A 25,745-nucleotide genomic window follows, 5' to 3' on the forward strand; every position below is an offset into this window, starting at 1 on the left:
GCGAGAGCAGGCCGACGGCGGCGCGCGCTCGCCTCCTCGCTCCTCCCAGGCAAGCGCCGTACATGTAAGGGCTTTTGCCTGGGAGAGCCAGCCTGCCGCAGTACGTCAAGTGGTTAAGAGTTCCAGATTATTTATACAGATGGTTTTCTTTCTTCCTAGATTAGTTATGGAGCCAGAGACACTTTACTGAGTGATAGAAAGATGTATCCAAACTTTTTCCGGACAGTTCCGGATGATGAGATGCAATATGTGGCCATAGCAAAGTTACTGGAAAGGATGAAGTGGAACTGGGTCGGGATCCTTACATCTGATGATGAATACGGAGAGAGAGAGATCCGACAACTCAGCAAACATTTATCTAATCATGGAATTTGTATTGAATTCAAGATTCTGGTGTCTAAAGAGAATTGTAATAAAATTCCTCCAGAGCTGCAAGCTTCAACTACGGAAGTTCTTATTATTTGTGGCTCATTTAGTCTGACTTATTACGGGTTTTTGTTGAGTAATGTCCCTTATTACACGGAGAAAACATTTATTCTACCAGATTCTTGGTCAATGAGTGTATTAATTTTTTTTTATTTCAATAACTGCAGCTTGGTGTTCACATACCCCTATTTCTACATACCAGGATTGCAGGAATATTTTAATAGTTTTAATCCATCCAGCCACTTAAATGACCCCCTGATGGAGGATATTCTCATATTTCAATATAAATGCTTTTCAAAAAACAAAATAAAAAATGTCCTTATTCCACTCAACACTCGAAAGCCTCCTAGGAACTGCAGTTTTGAGACTCTTCTATTTAGTTTATATTATCCTGATGAGAAAATATCCTATAGTGTGTTTATCTCAGTCTACATTTTGGCTCAAGCATTACATGACATGGATTTCTCTCTTAAAATAAATAACAAAAAATCTGAAATAAATCCACACACAATAAAGTATAAGGTGAGAGGGTTCAATGAAAGTTTCCTCGTATCTTCTTATACTCAGTTTAGTATTGGAACACAATGTGCCCAGACACGTCTTTCCACCACAAACATCACCCCCAATTTAGGTTCATGTTTAGTTTACAGATGTTTAACCCTTTCACTGTTGGAGCTTTTATTTTATTTTTGCACACATGTTTAAAAATAATTTTAGGCCTGAAGATTATGTAAAACCCCCAAACAGTATATTTTATGAAAGCAGAGAACAATGCTTGCTGTATTATCTTTTTCCGTCACATGATACTAGTGCAATAGTTTACCAAATGCCATCTTTTATTTTCAGTAAAATATACAATTTTAGTTAATTTTAGGACATTCATATGTAATATATTACCCACTTATTTAGTAAAATATAAAAGATGAGGTTGCACTGAGTAGATAGATCTCCAGTATGTCAAGCGTTGGAATTTCCTGCACCTTTAAAATGGTGACAAACTTTAGTACCTTAAACTTTCCATAGGTAATACTTTAAAGGCTAAGTTCACCTTTTGGAACATGTTACATGGCATATCCGTATTACAGGTGTAACATGTTCCAGCACATGTTCCCTCACCCCTTCCCCCCGCCAGTGGGTAGGTTTCCCCACTGCAAGCATTGCCATATTTAAAATCAGCTCAGGCTCTATCCAAACCTGTGAATGGATAAACTACCTGTTTACTAAAGTCCTGTCTGCCATCGCAGAATATTAGGATTAATGGACTGTGATTGTGCTGATCAGTGCACTCGTAGTCCATTCACAAGTCCTCCAGCTTTCTAACAAAAAGCCTGTACAGATGTATGGGCAGAAAGCTGAAGGACTTGTCTGCAGGAGCCGGACATTGCACCCACAATCCACTCATACCAGATAACTTGTTCCCACTCCAGCATGCATGCTTATATAGAACATATTCAAAAGCAAACAAGTGCTGTGCCAGAAACAAAATGCAAATATGTCAAAAATCAATCTGTGTGTATAAAATAAATCTGTGTATACAATAAAGTTGCAAACTTAGTGACCATACATCATAAGTGCTTCCCAGTATAACAGAACTATCATCAAAAAATCAATAGGTGTATACAATCGAAATAAAAAATAATAAAATTGAAGTGTCCATAAAACTATGAGTGCATTCCAATCTCCAGAAAGTGACCACCAAGTAAACGTGATTAGTACATAATATTGTGTTTCACTCCGTCGCCACCAGAGATCAAAGCCTCTCACCTTAAAATTTGACCCAGAACACTGAGCCAAATACAGCTTTTTTACCCCTCTGGGGTCACAGGCAGAGGTCACCGGATGGTATGGAAGTCTCAAGCAGCTGCACAGGGACAAGGTAAAAGCGATGGTGCCGCTCTCACACAGGGCACATAGAGATCACCACATAAGCAAAGAAGCAAAAAGAAATCGAATGCTCTCCGTGCGGGTAAGCTGAATAAAGCCATTTATTTAAAATCAAGGTACTCACAAACAAATTTTTGGATTCACGCTTATAATCAGTGAGATCGCACAGCTGAGAGGATGCAGCGAGCAGCAGGGAAGGCTCCGCCCTCTATACGCGTTACGTCTATGCCTATTGGGCGCTGACTTCAACAGTAGAGGACCTCTTGTACATTGATTGATTTAGACCTATTTATCTAACATAGCTGAGCTGATAGTTTCTTTGCACATTATACAGAACATATGTAGCACAATTAAAGCTTTTGTGTGCAGGCGCCCCCGCCATCTGTGTTTATTTTTGTATGTGTGTGTATGGGGGGGGGGGGGTCATCTTTTTTAGAGGGGGTTTAAGTGCTTGGATGTAACATTATTTTCTTACACTGTCATTTTTATCACATGAGGTCAAAAAGTCCCCTTTGTGATACTTTTTATTTTTTTTGGACAGGTTCCCTTTAACCACTTGACCTCCAGAAAGTTTACCTCCCTTCATGACCAGGCCATTTTGTTGCTTTTTAGCACTGCCTTATTTTAACTGACAATTGTGCAGTCGTGCAACTCTGTACTCAAATTACATTCATATCATGTTTTTTTTTCAAATATTTTTATTGAAGAAAATAAAAGCAATATAAACTGTCGAATGCAGCCACTAGCAATAAACAATGAAACAAGAGATCAAGCTTAACAGTGCAGAACAGCAATGAAATATGCAGAAGAGCTTGTACTGGCCCACTAAGAGCAACGACCAAAGAAAAGGCCTGTTATGTGTACCAATAACCAGGGACCAGTGGTGGAAAGATTTCCCCAGATCCTCCCGGGAGCCAAGCAGAACCATGTGGGGATGAGGAGTTAATATACAATTAATTGGCGAGGGAAACCCCGGCCCCAAGCACCCAGGAGGGTTGCGACACATTTGGGGACCAGGTCTCTCACCAGTACGCAACAGGGATCTCAGCAGAAGAATCCCTGAGCAGGTACAGAGGCAAATGCAATGGGAAGAGGCTCCACAAGGAGGAGTGGGGGGAAGCCCCAAGCCTTAAAACACTATACATAAAAATAAAAGGTAATACAAAAAACAGACAAAAAGAGTAGAAAGATATGGGTAAGGAAAACAGAAGGAAGATGGGGAAGGAAATCAGGAAGAGGAGAAAAGAAGGGAGGGAAAGTCACCGGGGGTACAGTAGGTGTGGTAAGTCAGGGAAGTCTACAAGGTTATATGCAGATATTGAGCCCATGGATCCCAAACAGCTTTGTATTTAGCTAATCGGTCCTGGAGGATTGCCACCATTTTTTCCTGGGCCATGATCCAAGAGATCTTACGTTTAGCAGCATTAAGGGAGACCGAAGGTTGTTTCCAGGACTTAGCCAAAGTGAGCTTCGCTCCCAGGAGCATGAAAAACAATAGGGCGGACAAGCTCTTAGGGTATGTCAGTAAGAAGTCATGGAGGAAGGTGACATGTGGTGTTTGGGGGACCTGGAGATTCGTGACTTGTCGGAGCAGATGGAAGAATTTATTTCAAAAGGAACGGATTCTAGGGCATGACCACCAAATGTGAATGAAGGACCCCTGGTGTTCACAACCCCTGAAACACAAAGGTGATGTGCTGGGGAACATAAGCGCTAGACGGGTCGGTACCAGATACCACCGAGTCAAAATTTTAACGTTGCTTCAATGAGAGTCGTGTTAATGACGCCTTTGAAGGATCTATGAAACATACGGTGCCATTCGTCTAGCGAGTAAACTGTCTGTAAATCACTTTCCCATTTGAGGGCATAAGAGGGCTTATCTAAGGGATCCATCAGGGCTGCGTAAATGGTTGATATGCCCCCCCCTCAACTCCGATGATTCAGAACACCACCGCTCGTAGGAGGTCAATCTTGTAGGTACCTGTTTGTCTGACCACATTGCATGCAGAAAATGAGAAATTTGAAAAAAACGGAACTTTTCCGACGCCGGCATCTTAAGTTTGTTAATGCAATGGGAGAGGGAGAGTGGGCCGGAGAGCGATAGGAAATGTCCTATGCGGTACAGACCTTTGTTTGTCCACCAGTGAAAAGCTTTGACGTCATGTCCGGGCAAGAATTTCATATAATGTTTTTCGCACAAATTGAGCTTTCTTTTGGTGGTATTTGAATATTTTTCCCTGTTCATTTTGTTGGTGAAAAATTCCAATAAGCGTATATTGATTGGTTTATGAAAAAGTTATAGCGTCTAAAAAATGATGGTATATTTACTGGAATTTTTTATTTTCTTTATACTAGGAATGGCAGCGATCAGTGACTTATAGCAGACCTGTGATAGTATGGCGGGAAGTCTGACACTAACTGACACTTTGTGGGAACCTGTGACACTAATACTGTGATCAGTGCTAAAAATATACATTGTCTTTCTTTTCTCTGAATTTTATCGGGATTTATAAAGAGATAAAAAAAAAACATAACATAACATGTGTAACCAAGTACATAGCTTCCAATATTGAGTAAGAACATTGCATGAAATAAGTAACTTATCGTGTCTTAAGTTCTGTTTCTATCCATGTCATAGGCAAAGAAAGTAGCTGACTTAGAGGAGTAAGAAGACACAGATAATGATATGCAAGTTTTCCATTAACAATATCTATGAGTAACTTGGTGTTTTTCCGGATTAGCCGTGTCTTATTATGGGAGTAGCTTGCAATTACCGTATGGCAAGGCAATGTTCGGTACATAGATGGCTCTATGAGGTTTAGAAGCTATATAGCTATGGAAATAATAGGGGAGAGGGTTAGGGGGGAAGATGAAGAGGTATGGAGAAGGTAAAGGGTGTGGAAGAGAGGTCCAGGGACTGTAGTGTAGGAATGAGCATGTCAAGCTAGACAAGCCAAGGCGTGTTTACATATACAGTATCTTACAAAAGTGAGTACACCCCTCACATTTTTGTAAATATTTTATTTTATCTTTTCATGTGACAACACTGAAGAAATTACACTTTGCTACAATGTAAAGTAGTGAGTGTATAGCTTGTATAACAGTGTAAATTTGTTGTCCCCTCAAAATAACTGCCCCTCCCCCCAGGGTCATGTGACTCGTTAGTGTTACAAGGTCTCAGGTGTCAATGGGGGGCAGGTGTGTTAAATTTGGTGTTATCGCTCTCACTCTTTCATACTGGTCACTGGAAGTTTAACATGGCACCTCATGGCAAAGAACTCTCTGAGGATCTGAAAAAAGAATTGTTGCTCTACATAAATATGGCCTAGGATATAAGAGGATTGCCAAGACCCTGAAACTGAGCTGCAGCATGGTTGCAAAGACCATACAGCGGTTTAATAGGACAGGTTCCACTCAGAACAGGCCTCACCATGATAAATAAAAGAAATTGAGTGCACTTGCTCAGTGTGATATCCAGAGGTTGTCTTTGGGAAATAGACATATGAGTGCTGCCAGCATTACTGCAAAGGTTGAAGGGGTGGGGGTCAGCCTGTCAATGCTCAGACCATATGCCGCACACTGCATCAAATTGGTCTGCATTGTTGTTGTCCCACAAGAAAGCCCACAAACAGTTTGCTGAAGACAATCACACCAAGGACATGGATTACTGGAACCATGTCCTGTGGTCTGATGAGATCAAGATAAACTTATTTGGTTCAGATGGTGTCAAGCGTGTGTGGCGGCAACCAGGTGAGGAGTACAAAGACAAGTGTACCTTGCCTACAGCCAAACATGGCGGTGGGAGTGTTATGGTCTGGGGCTGCATGAGTGCTGCCTGCACTAGGAAGCTACAATTCATTAACGGAACCATGAATGCCAACATGTACTGTGACATACTGAAGCAGAGCATGATCCCCTCCCTTCGGAGACTGGGCCACAGGGCAGTATTCCAATATGATCCAAACACACCTCCAAGATGACCACTGCCTTGCTAAAGAAGCTGAGAGTAAAGGTGATGGACTGGCCAAGCATGTCTACAGACTTAAACCCTAGTGAGGATTAGGGATGATCGAACGGTTCGGGTCGACCATCGGTTCGACCCGAACATTGGCTGTTCGAGGTTCGGCCGAATTCCGAACTTTTTGCTGAAATTCGGCAACTAGAACCGACCAAAATGCAATGGGACAGGAAATGGGCTTTAAAAGCCCGTGATTGGACCAGAACCATCAGTAAAAGCCAATTGAGGTGGCAGGAGAATGCTAGGAATGTGATTGGAGGGACTAGGGGGTCCAGAGGCCAATCATTAGTGAATACGCCCCCCAGTATATAAGATAGCCCCGCCAAATTCCTAGCATTGTAATACAGGGACGTGGAAGAGAGTGGAAGCAGTTCTGTTACTTCTGCTTCAAAGTGTCATTTAGCAATTATTAGTGTGAGGAAAGGGACATCTAGTGTAGTTAGGGTGCTATTTTCCAATTTAGTTAGATTCAAAAATCTAGTTTCTGTAGGGAAAGTGTTAAGTGCCAGGGTGACCGTAGTGTAGTGTAGGGTAAACTGACTCTGACTGCTATGGCAGGGTGACCAAACCCTTCCATGTCAAGGTGACCGCTATAGAGAAAAGATCGTTTCTCTTAGAACACTTATAGAACCGGATAGTGGCTTCGCCCCGGTCACCCGGCTTTTTGCTGCAGGCGTTTATAGGGCTTTTTTGAGGACATGTTTGGAGTCAGGCATGACATCTGAACTTCTGTGTAGGGGTATATATACACACACACATGTATGTATATATACACATACACATATATAGGGGTGAAAGTAGCAGAAACCTATGCTTGCGCTAATGAAATAATTAACACCCATATGGCTTCTCTGCTATCACACCTATATATGTGTATGTGTATAAATACATATAAGTGTGTGTATATATACCCCTATACAGAAGTTCAGATGTTTTGCCTGCCTTCAAAGACCCCCAAAAAATGGCCAAAAAAAACGCCTGCTGCAAAAACACACCTGGGCGTTTTTGTAGCTGGCGTTTTTTTGGGCATTTTTGGGTGTCTTTGGAGGCAGGCATAACATCAGAACTTCTGTGTAGGGGTATATACACACACACACATGTAATATACACATACACATATATAAGTGTGAAAGTAGCAGAAACCTATGCTTGCGCTAATGAAATAATTAACACCCATATGGCTTCTCTGCTATCACACCTATATATGTGTATAAATACATATAAGTGTGTGTGTATATATACCCCTATACAGAAGTTCTGATGTTATGCCTGCCTCCAAAGACGCCCAAAAAATGCCCAAAAAAAACCGCCAGCTATAAAAACGCCCAGGTGTGTTTTTGCAGCAGGCGTTTTTTTTGGCCATTTTTTGGGGGTCTTTGAAGGCAGGCAAAACATTTGACTAAACGGAGAGCTAACAGTTTGTAGTAAATGGATTTTGGGACAGAGGTATGATGAAGCAAGTACTGGGCTGGAGTTAAGTCAAGTGTAAAGGTGGTTATCTTGGATAGGCCATCATGCACTGGTCCAGAATGTCTGCAGTTCTGACCAGAACCACCAGATGTATAGCAAAGTACTGGGTTTGGATCTGCATCCCCAACATAAGGGGGATGTCAAGGGTGAAAATATGTAGAGAAGCATGGCGTCCTATACCATCCTGAGAGTATTTTATATCCTAACTCCTGTACTGTGACATTCACTGAAACTTTGTGTGTATGATTGAGGATGCAATCCCACTCCTCAAAAGTGAGATTAATATCAAGCTGTCTTTCCCAGGTCTGGCCCATTTTGTTGGCTTTTGGGGTACTCTTAGAGAACAGGAGAGTATATATTAAAGAAATCATATGCCATTGTGTCGTGGATCTGGAGCAAATAGCTTCAAATGATGTGTGCAGGTGATACCAGCCAGGGGGAGATCTCTGGTGGTTAAAAAAGTGTCTTAGTTGGATCTAAGTGCAGAAAAGGAAGGTGGAGTTATGTGTCTTGACCTGTAGTGCCTCATAGGATAGAAAAGAGCCTCTGTAAAAAAAAAGAGGTTTTCAGTGGAAACCTGTTTATAAAGCTAAATGTCCTTTAGGAAAGGTTTGGACACACCCAGAGAGAAGTATGGGTTATGTCAAAGGGTGGTAAGCGGCCCTGGGTGAGAAGAGAGATTGTATGGTTTACAAGCTGCTTGAAAGCATTGCAAAGAAGGCCCTACCATCAGGTGGTCTTTGTATTCTGTAGTTGTAAGTTGTATGGGTAACCAAGGGATCAGATATATTGGTATTGCAGAGTTTTCCTGCTCTAGCTGGACCCATGCTTTAACATTTCTATTGGAGTTCCAATCCAAAATCTTTGCTAAATGGCATGCCATGTAATGTTTGTGGATGTCAGGCAGTCCTATGCCCCCCTTCATTTTGGGTGGAGTAAGCGTGTCATAGCTGAGTCTAGGGCATTATGCCCCCAGATGAAAAGAGTGCAAGCTTTGTGACACGCTGTAAAGAAAGCTTTAAGTAAGTGGAAAGGTACCATTTGTAACAAATATAGCAGGCGGTGGAGTACATTCATTTTTATAATGGCAGACCTTCCAAACCAAGAGAAGAGTCCTTCATGCCATTTCTGTAGATCACCTTGAATGTCCCATAGAATGGGGAAGTCATTTTAATGTATAAAGGTCAGATAAGGATTTTGGGAGCTGAATCTCGAAGTAGGTGATCGACTGCTTTTGCCAGGGTAATTTAGATTTACAGGAGGTCACTTTGTGAGTTGGCAGCGTTACATTGAGGGCAAAAGAGTTTAAAAAATGGATCCGTAAGTTAGAGAGAGTGTTATAATGGGCAAAGTCCTTCAGTAAGTTAGGGATAGTGGATTGTGACTCAGACAAGAACAGCAGAATGTCGTAGGCAAATGCTGCTATTTTATAGGTGCGTCCCGTGATCTCAATGCCATTAATGTTGTAATTAGCTCTGAGAAATAAGTCATTCAGTCTGAAGTGGTGATTGTGCGGGGTAGAGAATAAAGTGTACTGGCGAGTGTTGGAATAAAGAGTACGCCATGTATTATGGAGTAAAAGATCCTGTAGAAGATTTACCTTTCGTAAGGCTCTATATGGTAGTGATAATGTACCGGTAGATGTGTCAAAAATAAGTTGTAGTGTTCTGTTGAAATCTCCACCCAGTATTAGGATGCCTGATTGAAAGGTGGTGAGCTGGTTCACTACTGAGTTAAGAAAGGCGACCTGTTTCTCGTTTAGGCAGTACAAGTTTGCCAGTGTTGAACAGATTACCTTTCACAAAGAGGAACCTGCCCTTGTGATCTGTAAGAACATCCGTAATGGATACATTAGAGTATTTGGAGATAAGGATGGACACCCCCTTGGTTTTTGCTAGACTGTTGGTGGCATTATGAACTACTGGAAAATGATGTTTAGTCAATTTTGGGACTTGGACCAGTGCTTTAAGTGGGCCGGTATGCACCGGTACTCAGTACCGCCACGTCCAAATATGGCTCTTTGGCTCTTGAACGTACTGCCACCTCTCCGTGCGCCTTAGCGTACCGGTACGCTCATTTTGGACATCTGCGCCATCAATTGCCCCTCCCCCCAAGAATATTTCCCACTCCAGAGCCAGACCAGTCACCACCAGTGAGTCCCCCTGCTCCGGAGTCCCAGCTCAGGCCAGCAGCAGCGGCAGAGCTGCCAGGCTGCTGGCCTGTACTGCAGTGCACTTGTTGCTATCGCTGCCCTGTGTCTAGCAACCAGTGAGGTCATCTGAGGAGGAGGAGAGTGAGGCCCCAGCATACACTGCGGAGCCTCCTTCCTCCTCTGCTGTGCGCTGAGTGGAGTGTTGGCTACACCCACCTCCTCCCTGCAGCTACCCCAGGCCAGCACAGCGAGTCCTGTGTGTCAGCATCAGCCTAAAAACGTGATTAGGAGCAGTTCTGGGGACCCTAATGTGGGATGGGATGGTGGGGCTCTGTGGGGACCCTAATGTGAGGGGGGTGCTCTGTGGGGACCCTGATGTGGGATGGGGGGGCTCTGTGGGGACCCTAATGTGAGGAGGAGGGTGCTCTGTTGGGACCCTGATGTGGGATGGGAATGGAGGGCTCTGTGGGGACCCTAATGTGAGGGGGGTGCTCTGTAGGCACCCTGATGTGGGATGGAATGGGATGGGGGGCTCTGTGGGGACCCTAATGTGAGGAAGGGGGGGCTCTGTGGGGACCCTGATGTAGGATGGTATGGGGGGCTCTGTGGGGACCCTAATGTGAGGAGGGGGGCTCTGTGGGGACCCTGATGTGGGATGGGATGGGATGGGGGGGCTCTGTGAGGACCCTTATGTGAGGAGGGGGGTTGCTCTGTGGGGACCCTGATGTGGGGGGGTACTCTGTGGGGGCCCTGATGTAAGGGGGGCTCTGTGGGGACCCTGATGTGGGGGGGGCTCTGTGGGGACCCTAATGTAAGGGGGGCTCTGTGGGGACCCTGATGTGGGGGGGGCTCTGTGGGGGACCCTTATGTAAGGTGGGGGCGCTCTGTTGGAGCCCTGATATAAAAAATTTATAGGCTATAATAGAATACCAAATAAAGAAAAATACTCAGCGCTGGACTCTTGTACACACCACTAATAAATGGACCAGCAGCTAAAAGGACTCAAGGGCAATATCTCCAAAACACCTTCTGAATACATAATAGAAAAATAGTGCAGCGCAATCCTAGTGGTAAAATTATATAATCATGCAGAGTCCCAGTGTTAATAGGTGTCCATATAAACAGATAAAAGTCTCCAGTGTAAAGTGGTCCTAGGGCAATTCCATAAGGTGCTTGTCTCCACGAGTGCTCATGCAATCCCACCACCTGTTAACACTGCCGCTCACCTTAACAAAGAGACCCTACAGGGTCAACCAGCATGTCATCTCAAAATCAAAGCATCCTCACACTTTCTTTCTTAAGCGTAGTAAATGATTACACCTCCGATGCACTGTCTGGTCCTCAAACAATGTTACCAATATGTGTAGGAGAAAAGAAAGAACGATCTAATGCTCTCTGTATGCAATCAAGCACTCTTTAATCCATAAAAGGATAAGAGAAAGCTGCGCTCAAAGGAAATAACTAAATTGGAAGGCTGCCAGTACAATAGTGTATCAGACCATAGGAAATGTGGTAAAGGTACAGCGCCAATAAATACTAATTCTAAACTTGCAAGAAGTAAACTAGAGTCCATAAAGTCCACATAAGAGAATTGGTTCAGATGTAGAAGATATGACCATATGTTGATTCCAACATCAAACGTGCAAAAGAGGGCTCCTGGCAGTCATCACATGAAGGTAAAAAAGGTTGTCCCCTTAACGGAAAGTTAGACCCCCTGTCAAGGAAGGTCCACCAAGCATGCAATGTAGACGATCACCAGGGACAAAACGATGCACTCAATTCTCCTTCAGTCCTCCACAGGATATCCAGACAGGACCATGGACTCCGTCAACTTCATAAGCCCCGAATGTACAACATAGATGTTCCTCCAAGAAGACAGATGGGGGCGCACATAGTGAAGTACGTACAAATTTATTAAAAAGATAAAGGTAAAAGCACTCACATGTTGCTGCTTGATACAGGCATGTATATAACAAATCAAATGGCCGCGGCTGTTGGGCGTATCTGCATTGGGGCTGTCGTGCCTGACGCATTTCATCCAGCTGAGGCGTTATCAAAGGCGAAGCCCCCCACATGCAGCACGCTCTTAAATAGTACCCCTCAATGTTTGGAGTGCGATCGCGCATCACTTCCGGTGCGCGATGACGCACTTCCGCTTCCGGTGCGGGATGACGCACTTCCGCTTCCGGTTCGCGATGACGCACTTCCGGTTGCGGTGTGCGTGATGACGCACTTCCTGTTTATCTGAGGTAGTGTTGTGAGGCCCTTCCGCCCTCACTAAAAGTCAGCAAAGGGAAAGCTGATCGGACATAGGCTACCAGAACTTTTGGCCTCCCGGCCGCCCAAGGCTAGCCAGCAAAAGGCCGTTCCAGCAGCACCATGCCTCCCCAGCGATAAGACCACTGTAGCCGACCATCATGTGAGCTCACATATGTTTAAAATGTGCAAATAGTCACATAAAATGTAAATTCAACAGTACATGTATAATACATAAATGAGATATAAAAAATACATATCCATAGATAAAATAATTCATATATATAAAACAGCATAAATACACATCCCATGATATATCTTATCATATGTTAATCACCCCCAAAAATGAACCATAGTGATCAATGGTCGCCCACAGAAACCCATCATGAAGGGTGATATAAACAATGATACATGCCAATAATAATGCATTCTGAGAACTTAATAGATACCTACGATTTAATATCATGGTATAACCGTCAAAACGGACGTATGAATTTATAAGCCTCCTAGGGCTAAAAAAGGCTCAAAAAAAGGAGCTGAAAAACTCCTAAACCAAAACATGCTCAAACATCCGAATAGAGGGTCTCAACCATAGAAGACTGGGATGTCAACCCAGCCATCAACTATTGTTGATGAAGCAGTTGACATCCCAGTCAACGTTAAGACCAAAGGGAGTATAGCACTTGAGATCAAATATCCATCTGGTCTCAAGGCGTGAGATCTCTCTCCTCACATTACTCCCCCTCCAATGTGGAGTAAATTTATCTATAGCAATTATTTTGGTGCCCATTGATTTCTTATGGTGACACTCCGAATAATGCCTAGAAACGGAGTGTTTGGGGAACCCCCGGCGAATATTACCCAAATGTTCATTCACCCTAGTCTTCATAGCACGTGTGGTCCTGCCCACGTATTGGTACCCACAAGGGCATTCCAGCATATAGACCACGTTCTCCGTCGTGCAGGTGATAAACTTATCAATAGGGTAGCTCTTGTGTGTGGTCCTGGAACAAAAAGACAAGACCTTCCTGTCTTTTATGGCATTTGCCCTACAGACCACGCACCGCCTACAGGGGAAAAACCCCTTAATCTCAGGAAAGAGGTGAGTGATCCTAGAAGGGGGATCTACAATGTTGGGCGCCACCCTAAGTCTCAAGGGAGGAGCTCCTCTAAATACCACAGTTGGATGTTCTCCAATAACAGGGGCCAAAATTTGATCGTTCCTCAGTACTTTCCAGTGTCGGGAAAATATCTTTTTAATATCCCATAGCATTATTATTGGCATGTATCATTGTTTATATCACCCTTCATGATGGGTTTCTGTGGGCGACCATTGATCACTATGGTTCATTTTTGGGGGTGATTAACATATGATAAGATATATCATGGGGTGTGTATTTATTCTGTTTTATATATATGAATTATTTTATCTATGGATATGTATTTTTTATATCTCATTTATGTATTATACATGTACTGTTGAATTTACATTTTATGTGACAATTTGCACATTTTAAACATATGTGAGCTCACATGATGGTCGGCTAGAGTGGTCTTATCGCTGGGGAGGCATGGTGTTGCTGGAACGGCCTTTTGCTGGCTAGCCTTGGGCGGCCGGGAGGCCAAAAGTTCTGGTAGCCTATGTCCGATCAGCTTTCCCTTTGCTGACTTTTATTGACTTTTAGTGAGGGCGGAAGCGCCTCACAACGCTACCACAGATAAATAGGAAGTGCGTCATCACGCACGCCGCAACCGGAAGTGCGTCTTCGCGAAGCGGAAGTGCGTCATCACGCACCGGAAGCGGAAGTGCGTCATCCCGCACCGGAAGTGATGCGCGATCGCACTCCAAACATTGAGGGGTACTATTTAAGAGCGTGCTGCATGTGGGGGGCTTCGCCTTTGATAACGCCTCAGCAGGACGAAACACGTCAGGCACGACAGCCCCAATGCAGATACGCCCAACAGCCGCGGCTATTTGATTTGTTATATACATGCCTGTATCAAGCAGCAACATGTGAGTGCTTTTACCTTTATCTTTTTAATAAATTTGTACGTACTTCACTATGTGCGCCCCCATTTGTCTTCTTGGAGGAACATCTATGTTGTACATTCGGGGCTTATGAAGTTGACGGAGTCCATGGTCCTGTCCGGATATCCTGTGGAGGACTGGAGGAGAATTGAGTGCATCGTTTTGTCCCTGGTGATCGTCTACATTGCATGCTTGGTGGACCTTCCTTGACAGAGGGTCTAACTTTCTGGTAAGGGGACAACCTTTATTACCTTTATGTGATGACTGCCAGGAGCCCTCTTTTGCACGTTTGATGTTGGAACTTATGGTCATATCTTCTACATCTGAACCAATTCTCTTATGTGGACTTTATGGACTCTAGTTTACTTCTTGCAAGTTTAGAATTAGTATTTATTGGCGCTGTACCTTTACCACACTCTTTAATCCATATAAGTAAACAACTCACATTTTTGAAGAAAATAACAGCGCATATCTGCAGAGTTTGCAAGCAGGCGTGCATCAGGTCCACCAACCCGGAAGAGTGAGAGGCGTCCGCGGGTCACGTGACGTCCCATGTACGCGTTACGTCCGTAAAAGTAAGCGGGACTTCTTCAGCGAGGGTCATGTACCATACTGCGGACCCGTCTTTTATGACAATATGATCTACCCACCTCCTGTCTTCAATCAACTAATCAGTATGATTCCAAATGGAAACAGGAAACAGGAAGTGATGTAAACAGGAAGTGATGCAAACAGGAAGTGCTGCAAACAGGAAGTGATGTACACAGGAAACAGGAAGTGATGTAAACTAAGGGCGGAAGTAAACACTGCATGACCCTTAAGCCAGGACCAGCCTGTATTCTTATATGCAGTGTGTACGGGCAATTTAAAAACTTTCCACAAGAACCAGCTTGGGGAAATACATTAAATACAATTTAATAAATATACTATGCCCGAATTTAAAAATAAGTATTAAACATAATTAATACATCTTCCCATAATCCAAAGGATTCAATGGGTGGTAATCGTCATTGTGACTCCGGCTAAATCTCAACTCTTCACTAGATGGCGTATCTGAGCATTGCCTAATCATAAATGTGAACAATAAGTGACATATACACAATATTACACATAAAATTATTAAAATGACTAAATATAAACCGCAATGTGAATACTATAAAGGACAAAGAACAAAGCAATAAATACATTCCCTATAAAATATAAAATATAAGAATATGGGAACAATAAAAAGGCAAAAAATATCTCATCGGTCAGAAATAAAACAGTTGAGATCAAACTCAGCATTGAGTCCTAATGGCGTTAAAACTTTACATTCAAAAATCCAATAAGACTCCCGTTGACTCAACTGTCTAATAAAATTCCCACCTCTCCAGTGTGGGTGGACTCTCTCTATTCCCCAGAATTGCAACCCACTGGGATTTTTTTGATGGAATTTTTTAAAATGTCTTGAGACACTATGCGTTTCTAAACCTTTATGGATATTAGTGATATGCTCGCCCACTCTGACGTGTAAAGCACGAGAGGTACGTCCTATGTACTGAAGGCGGCATTCACACTGTAACATGTACACCACCCCTTGCGTTTTACAGGTGATCAGATTTTTGATTTTATATGATTTATTAGTAGCAGTAGTTACAAATTCTTTTTGTTTCTTTAAATTCTTCTTGCAGCTCTTACATGTAGCACATTTCCCACATGTATAGGTGCCAGAAAGAAAAGAAAAAATATGATTCTCCCTGATACGAGGTGGGTCAACAACCCCAGGCGCGATTTTATCTCGCAGTGAAGGGGCCTTCCGCTAGATAAACTTAGGGAATTCTGTCAGATGGGGTCCTAGAATTTTGTCCTCTTTAAGGATAGGCCAATACTTTTTAACAATACGTTCTACTTTTTTGTAGTGTATATTGTAATCAAAAATAATTCTGTAACCTGGATCCACTGGATTAATTGTGTCTCCATTCAGGAGAGTATTGCGGTTACTCCTTCCCACATCCTCCAATTCTTTTCTAATGGGGTCCTTTTTGTATACTTTCTCAAGAAAACGCTTTTCCAAAACCTTTGATTGTAATTGATAGTCACTATCCGAAGCGCAATTGCGTCTTAATCTAGTGAATTGTCCCCTTGGAATGTTGCAAAGCCACATCTGGTGGTGACAACTATCCAAGGGGATAAATGCATTCCTATCAGTAGGTTTGAAAAAATTCCTTGTTCTCAAGGCGCCTTCCTGTTTATAAATCTCAAGATCGAGAAAGGCAATCTTTTCCTTCTCCAAATTCCATGTTAAAGTGATATTTTTGGTGTTACTATTCAACCTATCCATAAATGTTTGCAGATCTGCCATGTCTCCTTCCCATACCATAAAAATATTGTCAATATAACGTCTGTAACAAATAAGTTCCTGTGGTAGGGTGCCAAATACAGCCTCTTCCTCCCAGTGGGCCATGAAAAGATTGGCCACACTGGGAGAAAACTTGGCCCCCATCGCTACTCCCCTTGTTTGGAGGTAGTAGCGATGGTCGTTCCAGAAATAATTCCTGTTTAAACAGAAGTTCAAACTTCTGTATAGGAATCTTTTGTGTTTATTGGTCAGAGTTGAAGAGGCTAGGGACCATTTGACTGCTGCTAAAGCGTCCTCATGTCCAATGATAGTGTATAAAGACCCAACGTCTGCTGTAATTAATACACTATCATTGGAACACGGCAAATCATTCAGGAGTTGGATCATATGCTTAGTGTCTCTCAGAAAGGATCTTGTTTTCCTCACAACTGGCTGTAGATAGTAATCAATATACTGGCCCAATCTTGAAGAAATGGAGTCTATTCCATTCATGATTGGGCGGCCAGGGGGGTTATCTGTACTTTTATGAATCTTAGGGAGACAATAGATAATTGGTCTTCTACAAAAAAGGGGATTAAGATACAAAGCCTCTTTATGACTCAATACCCCTTTTCTTTCTCCTTTTGTCACTAGAGAGTGCAATTCATCCTTAAACTCCAACATGGGATCATGGGGCAGGATCTGATAAGTGCTCCTGTCACCCAGGAGTCTCAGCATTTCCCCTCTGTAATAGGTTCCACTAAGGACTACCAAACCTCCTCCCTTATCGGCAGGCCGAATTACAATGTCACTCCTATTTTCAAGTGACTGAATCCCTCTTTTTATGTACTGGGGATCTGATACTCTTTTCACATTTAATTTCTCTAAGTCCCCACAGACCATGTTGCGGAACACTTCTAAATGTTTTATATCTTGGCCTTGAGGGTTAAAGGTAGATCTATTCCTTAGATTAGACTGATTAGTTGTATCAGAAGATGCATTTTTAATAATCGGATTGGAAAGGAAATATTTCTTAATATTCAACTGTCGTGTAAATTTTTGAATATTAATATACGTCTGAAATTTGTTAAGATTTCTGATGGGGGCAAATTTCAAACCCTTATCAAGAACCCTCATCTCATCTTCTGTGAGTGGGATCCCACTAAGGTTAAAGACTCCAACTCCTACCGAGGTCTCTGTTTTTTTGACTTTTCGTCCTCCCCTGCATCCTCTCGATTTTTTCGTTTGCCTGACTGGGGATGGTTCCCTCTCCAGGGGTGTTCCTGTTGCGGGGTTCTGAATGCTCGTGGGGGGAGCTGAGTCTGTGGTCCCCTCCAAGGGGACCCTCCCCCTAAAAAAGAAGAGGAAGAAGCGGTCGGATTGGAGTACCCTTGATTCTCTTGATAATCTCGAAGAGGAGCAAATCTATTACTTGAAAGATCAACTCCTTCTCTCTTCGTTGGGTAAGGGTGATAGTTGCCTCGACCCCTTCCCCTCCCTCTTCCTCTTCCCCTAACCATCTGCCACTGATTGGTATCTCTATGTGGAGGTGGTGGGTCAGGAATTGGGGCATATGTAGAGAACGAGGGGGGGCCATAGTCATGTCCCCCACCCCGTCCTCTCCTATTTTTTCCCTTCTTCCCTCTTTGATGGAAAACCTGGGAACGTTGAGGCAGAGGTGTTACAATTTGATGTATAGACCCCTGGGACCTTTCTATATTTATATTATTAGAAGAGGATGAGGCTTCCATTTCTTCATTTTGATCTTTCAAGTAATAGATTTGCTCCTCTTCGAGATTATCAAGAGAATCAAGGGTACTTCAATCCGACCGCTTCTTCCTCTTCTTTTTTAGGGGGAGGGTCCCCTTGGAGGGGAGCACAGACTCAGCTCCCCCCATGAGCATTCAGAACCCCGCAACAGAAACACCCCTGGAGAGATAACCATCCCCAGTCAGGGAAACAAAAAAATCGAGAGGATGCAGGGGAGGACGAAAAGTCAAAAAAACAGAGACCTCGGTAGGAGCTGGAGTCTTTAACCTTAGTGGGATCCCACTCACAGAAGATGAGATGAGGGTTCTTGATAAGGGTTTGAAATTTGCCCCCATCAGAAATCTTAACAAATTTCAGACGTATATTAACCACTTACCGCATACTAACGTAGGCCTACGTCAGTAAACTTTGCGGTAGTGTACCGGGATGATGCCTCTAGCTAGAGGCATCATTCCGGTACCGTGGTTTGAAGCCGACGGTTGGCTTTCCGTCGGTACCGACCGATGCGGCTCGGGAGCCGCTCGATCGGTACCCGGGGGGGCGGGAGGGGACGTCCCCCCCCCTCCCGCCGCCTTCCGTGGCTTTGCTCGGGGCTCCCGTCCCACCGGGAGCCCCGAGCACCCAGCCGGCGCGTCTGCCGGCTGGATGGAGTCCCGATGAATGCCGGAAACGGCATAGATCGGGGCTCCGTTGACGTAACCCGGAGGCGGCGTCCATGACGTCACTTCCGGGTTACTGTGCCGCAAAAGGCGGCAAATTTGAAAATCGGCTGTATGCAAAAACGCCGTTTTTGGCGTTTTGCATACAGGGAAGTGTAGTGGAGGGGTCTAGGGTCTTTTAGACCCTCGATCCCTCCATAAAGTGTACCTGTCACGACATATTGCTGTCACAAGGGATGTTTACATTGCTTGTGACAGCAATAAAAGTGATCAGATTTTTATTTTTTTTTTAAAACTGTAATAAAGTTAAAAAAATAAATAAAATAAATGGGAAAAAAAAAATTTAGCCGCCCCCGTCACCGTTAGCTCGCGCACAAAAAAAAACTTATACGCAAGTCGAGCCGCAAATGAAATCGCTGTTCAAACCACACATGTGAGGTATCGCCGCGATCGCCAGAGTGTGAGCAATAATTAAAAAAAAAGAGCTACACTCTACCTCTAAACTGGTAACCGTTAAATAAATTTAAAGCGTCGCAGATTGAGATCTCTATTGACCGTAGTTTGTCGACATCCCACGGGGGGGCGCAATTTTAAACCGTAACATGTTGGGTATCTATTTACTCGGCGTGACATGTTATTTCACAATATACAAAAAAAATGGGCTAACTTTACTGTTTAGTATTTTTTAAATGCAGTGAAATGTGATTTTTCAAAATTTTTCCAAAAAAATGGCGCTTTATAGACCGCTGCGCAAATACCGCGTGACAAAAATGATTGCAATGACCGACATTTTATTCTCCAGAGTCTTTGCTAAAATAATATATATAATGTTTGGGGGTTCTAAGTTGTTTTCTAGGAAAAAATACTGATTTTAACTTGTGAACAAAATGTGTCAAAAATAGGCTCGGTCCTTAAGTGGTTAATATTCAAAAATGTACACGACAGTTGAATATTAAGAAATATTTCCTCTCCAATCCGATTACAAAAAATGCATCTTCTGATACAACTAATCAGTCTAATCTAAGGAATAGATCTACCTTAAACCCTCCAGGCCAAGATATAAAACATTTAGAAGTGTTCCGCAACATGGTCTGTGGGGACTTAGAGAAATTAAATGTGAAAAGAGTATCAGATCCCCAGTACATAAAAAGAGGGATTCAGTCACTTGAAAATAGGAGTGACATTGTAATTCGGCCTGCCGATAAGGGAGGAGGTTTGGTAGTCCTTAGTGGAACCTATTACAGAGGGGAAATGCTGAGACTCCTGGGTGACAGGAGCACTTATCAGATCCTGCCCCATGATCCCATGTTGGAGTTTAAGGATGAATTGCACTCTCTAGTGACAAAAGGAGAAAGAAAAGGGGTATTGAGTCATAAAGAGGCTTTGTATCTTAATCCCCTTTTTTGTAGAAGACCAATTATCTATTGTCTCCCTAAGATTCATAAAAGTACAGATAACCCCCCTGGCCGCCCAATCATGAATGGAATAGACTCCATTTCTTCAAGATTGGGCCAGTATATTGATTACTATCTACAGCCAGTTGTGAGGGAAACAAGATCCTTTCTGAGAGACACTAAGCATATGATCCAACTCCTGAATGATTTGCCGTGTTCCAATGATAGTGTATTAATTACAGCAGACGTTGGGTCTTTATACACTATCATTGGACATGAGGACGCTTTAGCAGCAGTCAAATGGTCCCTAGCCACTTCAACTCTGACTAATAAACACAAAAGATTCCTATACAGAAGTTTGAACTTCTGTTTAAACAGGAATTATTTCTGGAACGACCATCGCTACTACCTCCAAACAAGGGGAGTAGCGATGGGGGCCAAGTTTGCTCCCAGTGTGGCCAATCTTTTCATGGCCCACTGGGAGGAAGAGGCTGTATTTGGCACCCTACCACAGGAACTTATTTGTTACAGACGTTATATTGACGATATTTTTATGGTATGGGAAGGAGACATGGCAGATCTGCAAACATTCATGGATAGGTTCAATAGTAACACCAAAAATATCACTTTAACATGGAATTTGGAGAAGGAAAAGATTGCCTTTCTCGATCTTGAGATTTATAAACAGGAAGGCGCCTTGAGAACAAGGAATTTTTTCAAACCTACTGATAGGAATGCATTTATCCCCTTGGATAGTTGTCACCACCAGATGTGGCTTTGCAACATTCCAAGGGGACAATTCACTAGATTATGACGCAATTGCGCTTCGGATAGTGACTATCAATTACAATCAAAGGTTTTGGAAAAGCGTTTTCTTGAGAAAGTATACAAAAAGGACCCCATTAGAAAAGAATTGGAGGATGTGGGAAGGAGTAACCGCAATACTCTCCTGAATGGAGACACAATTAATCCAGTGGATCCAGGTTACAGAATTATTTTTGATTACAATATACACTACAAAAAAGTAGAACATATTGTTAAAAAGTATTGGCCTATCCTTAAAGAGGACAAAATTCTAGGACCCCATCTGACAGAATTCCCTAAGTTTATCTAGCGGAAGGCCCCTTCACTGCGAGATAAAATCGCGCCTGGGGTTGTTGACCCACCTCGTATCAGGGAGAATCATATTTTTTCTTTTCTTTCTGGCACCTATACATGTGGGAAATGTGCTACATGTAAGAGCTGCAAGAAGAATTTAAAGAAACAAAAAGAATTTGTAACTACTGCTACTAATAAATCATATAAAATCAAAAATCTGATCACCTGTAAAACGCAAGGGGTGGTGTACATGTTACAGTGTGAATGCCGCCTTCAGTACATAGGACGTACCTCTCGTGCTTTACACGTCAGAGTGGGCGAGCATATCACTAATATCCGTAAAGGTTTAGAAACGCATAGTGTCTCAAGACATTTTAAAAAATTCCATCAAAAAAATCCCAGTGGGTTGCAATTCTGGGGAATAGAGAGAGTCCACCCACACTGGAGAGGTGGGAATTTTATTAGACAGTTGAGTCAACGGGAGTCTTATTGGATTTTTGAATGTAAAGTTTTAACGCCATTAGGACTCAATGCTGAGTTTGATCTCAACTGTTTTATTTCTGACCGATGAGATATTTTTTGCCTTTTTATTGTTCCCATATTCTTATATTTTATATTTTATAGGGAATGTATTTATTGCTTTGTTCTTTGTCCTTTATAGTATTCACATTGCGGTTTATATTTAGTCATTTTAATAGATTTATGTGTAATATTGTATATATGTCACTTATTGTTCACATTTATGATTAGGCAATGCTCAGATACGCCATCTAGTGGAGAGTTGAGATTTAGCCGGAGTCACAATGACGATTACCACCCATTGAATCCTTTGGATTATGGGAAGATGTATTAATTATGTTTAATACTTATTTTTAAATTCGGGCATAGTATATTTATTAAATTGCATTTAATGTATTTCCCCAAGCTGGTTCTTGTGGAAAGTTTTTAAATTGCCCGTACACACTGCATATAAGAATACAGGCTGGTCCTGGCTTAAGGGTCATGCAGTGTTTACTTCCGCCCTTAGTTTACATCACTTCCTGTTTCCTGTGTACATCACTTCCTGTTTACATCACTTCCTGTTTCCTGTTTCCATTTGGAATCATACTGATTAGTTGATTGAAGACAGGAGGTGGGCAGATCATATTGTCATAAAAGACGGGTCCGCAGTATTGTACGTGACCCTCGCTGAAGAAGTCCAGCTTACTTTTACAGACGTAACGCGTACGAGGGACATCACGTGACCGCGGACGCCTCTCACTCTTCCGGGTTGGTGGACCTGATGCACGCCTGCTTGCAAACTCTGCAGATATGCGCTGTTATTTTCTTCAAAAATGTGAGTTGTTTACTTATATGGATTAAAGAGTGCTTGATTGCATACAGAGAGCATTAGATCGTTCTTTCTTTTCTCCTACACATATTGGTAACATTGTTTGAGGACCTGACAGTGCATCGGAGGTGTAATCATTTACTATGCTTAAGGAAGAAAGTGTGAGGATGCTTTGATTTTGAGATGACATGCTGGTTGACCCTGTAGGGTCTCTTTGTTAAGGTGAGCGGCAGTGTGAACAGGTGGTGGGATTGCATGAGCACTCGTGGAGACAAGCACCTTATGGAATTGCCCTAGGACCACTTTACACTGGAGACTTTTATCTGTTTATATGGACACCTATTAACACTGGGACTCTGCATGATTATATAATTTTACCACTAGGATTGCGCTGCACTATTTTTCTATTATATAATAGAGTACCGGCACCTCTTTTGGGCCACTTAAAGCACTGACTTGGACTGAAAGTGAGTTTCTCATTTTGTTCATCATCATTAAGAGTTGAGAACGCTTTTCTGGGATGTTCAATCCCTGTGCGTCTATCAAGACTAATTTCAGGGTTTTAGGTAAAGTTTACTGAACACCCATTTGTTTGTCCTTTCACACAGGATACTTCATAGACTGTACACAGTGCGGAGGTCTTCCTCATATTATTTCCCCTGCTGGTCCAATGTTCTTAGCCTATAATGTTAGGCCATTTTCTCTATTGGTGAATGGTAACTTTCATGGTCAAATGTTCTCATGGCTATTTTTCTCAAATGTTAGAGAATGTTACATTCACCCCTGAAAGGCAACAAAGATGCCATTACACACATTTTACAAACATTATGTAATTTTTCATTACGCTTGCACAAGTGTTAACACATTCATAGTTTACACAGTTTAACCACTAGTGGACTGCTCTATGTAGATGTACAGTTCCGGGGTGGCCGCTCTGCACTAAATCACGTATATGTACATAATTTTACATTTCCAGGTGGAGGGCACACGCATGCACGCCACCCTGTCTGTACTGTGATTGGGTGGCCAGCAGGTCCCAGCCCATAATTCATTGCTGGGACCTGCTGATGGGCTTAGCAAATCACGGTACAGAGCTCTGTGTTTCCTAACAGCACAGGGCTCTGTATATGGAGCAGCAATGTGGCTGTGTTTAAAATCAGTCACATCTCTTAGTAAAAGCAGAACATATTACACACATTACACTTGTTAGGCACACAGTTAACCCCTTGATTGCCTCTAGATGTTAACCCCTTCCCAGCCAGTGTCATGAGTACAGTGATAGTGTATAGTATTGGCACTGATCACTGTATTAGTATCTCTGGTGATGTCAGTGTCAGTTTTTCAGTTCTCACCCAGTGGCAGTTAGGGGTTAATTTACTAAAACTGGAGAGTGCAAAATATAATGCAGCTGTGCATGGTAGCCAATCAGCTTCTAACTTCAACTAGGCTTTGACAAATTTTTTTATGCAGAGCTGCAATAGATTTTGCACTTTCCCTTAGTGTAAAGTTGCCCCCCACACTATCACAGTCCCACTATAAGTCACTGATCACTGCCATTACTACTGTAGTATAAAAAACAAATCCAGTATATATACCAATTTACACTTATTGGGATTTGTTTTTACCAAAGACATGTAACAGTATACATTTTGGCCTAAATGTATGAAAAATTCTCATTTAATAATTTTAGTTTTTTTGGATATGTTTTGTAGCAGAAATAAAAAAATATTGTTTTTTTTTTTTTCAAAATGATCGGTCTTTATTCATTTAACTAATAAAAAAATTAAAAAACCCAGTGGTGATCAAATACCACAAAAGGAAAGCTCTATTTGCGTGAAAAACTTAATTAAATTAAATTAAATTTAATTTGCATAGTGTTGCATGATTACACAATTACCAGTTGAAGTAGCACAATACAAAATAGCAAAAAATTCTCTGGTCATGAATGGGGTAAAAACTTCAAGTGGGGTCAAGTGGTTAAAATGTTAAAAAAGACACAGGTCCTTCTATTTTAACCTGTGTGTGTGTGTTTGTATGTGTGATTTTTATTCTCAAAAAGTTTCCATAGCCCCATATATTCTGCTTTCTGAGGAAGACATCTAAAAGTTTTTTGAAGTTATCAGGACTCTCAGCTTGTATCACTTCCTAAGGAAGGGAGTCACACATTTTTACTGCTCTAACAGTAAAGAATCCTTTCCACAATCTAAGGTTAAGCCTCCTTTCTTCTAACCTCAAATCATGGCCGTGTGTCCTCTTCAGGGACTTTACAGTAAACAGTTTGTTGCAGTTACTGAAGTCACCCTCAATATATTTGTACATTGTAATCATGTCCTCACTCAAAAGTGGAACTCCGCTGATCTGCTTCCTCTCCCTTGAAAGGTGCCAAACGGGGCACCGGAGGAACGGGTACCTGTTTTCTGGGAAGTTCGGCCCCCTCCTTTTTCCTCCACCACTAGGCCAATTACAAAGCGCAGCGCACTTTGCACATGCGCAGTAGGGGTCCAGCAGTGAAGCTGGATGGCGGGGGCGGCACCCTAGAGCCAATATTTAAATCGGCTTTGGGTGCCGACATCGCGGGCTCCCTGGACAGGTAAGTTATACTATTTAAAAGTCAGCAGCTACAGTATTTGTAGCTGCTGACTTTTAATTTTCTTTAAGGGGGGCGGAACTCCGCTTTGAGTGCCTCTTCTCCACCACAGTGAATAACCCTATTCTATCAGTCCTCATAGCTGAGATCCTGTGTCCTCCTTTTCAATTTTGTTGCCATTTGCTGAACTCTTTTTTTAATTCATTGATATCTTTCCTGAGGATTGGTGACCAAAACTGAACTTTATATTCAAGATGAGGCTGAGCCAGTGTATTGTAAAGGGAAAGAATTATTGATTTATCTCTGCAACAATCGCATTCACAAAACAAATTACTTATTAATAGTCCCAATAAAA

The 25,745-nt window shown here is 42.5% G+C and overlaps 1 protein-coding gene across 1 annotated transcript; it reads left to right on the forward strand.

The window, feature by feature from the left end:
- Positions 1-201: 201 nt before the first annotated feature.
- LOC309565089 (extracellular calcium-sensing receptor-like) lies at positions 202-4,978 on the forward strand (the record flags this gene model as incomplete). The annotated part of the gene is made up of 2 exons (XM_082269849.1): positions 202-948; positions 4,949-4,978. 2 exons carry the CDS (start codon positions 202-204, stop codon positions 4,976-4,978), a joined length of 777 nt encoding a protein of 258 aa, XP_082125975.1.
- Between the last annotated feature and the right edge of the window lie 20,767 nt (positions 4,979-25,745).

This window comes from Pelophylax lessonae (genome assembly GCF_965119305.1).
Source record: "Pelophylax lessonae genome assembly, chromosome: 1".
Taxonomy (NCBI): Eukaryota; Metazoa; Chordata; class Amphibia; order Anura; family Ranidae; genus Pelophylax; species Pelophylax lessonae.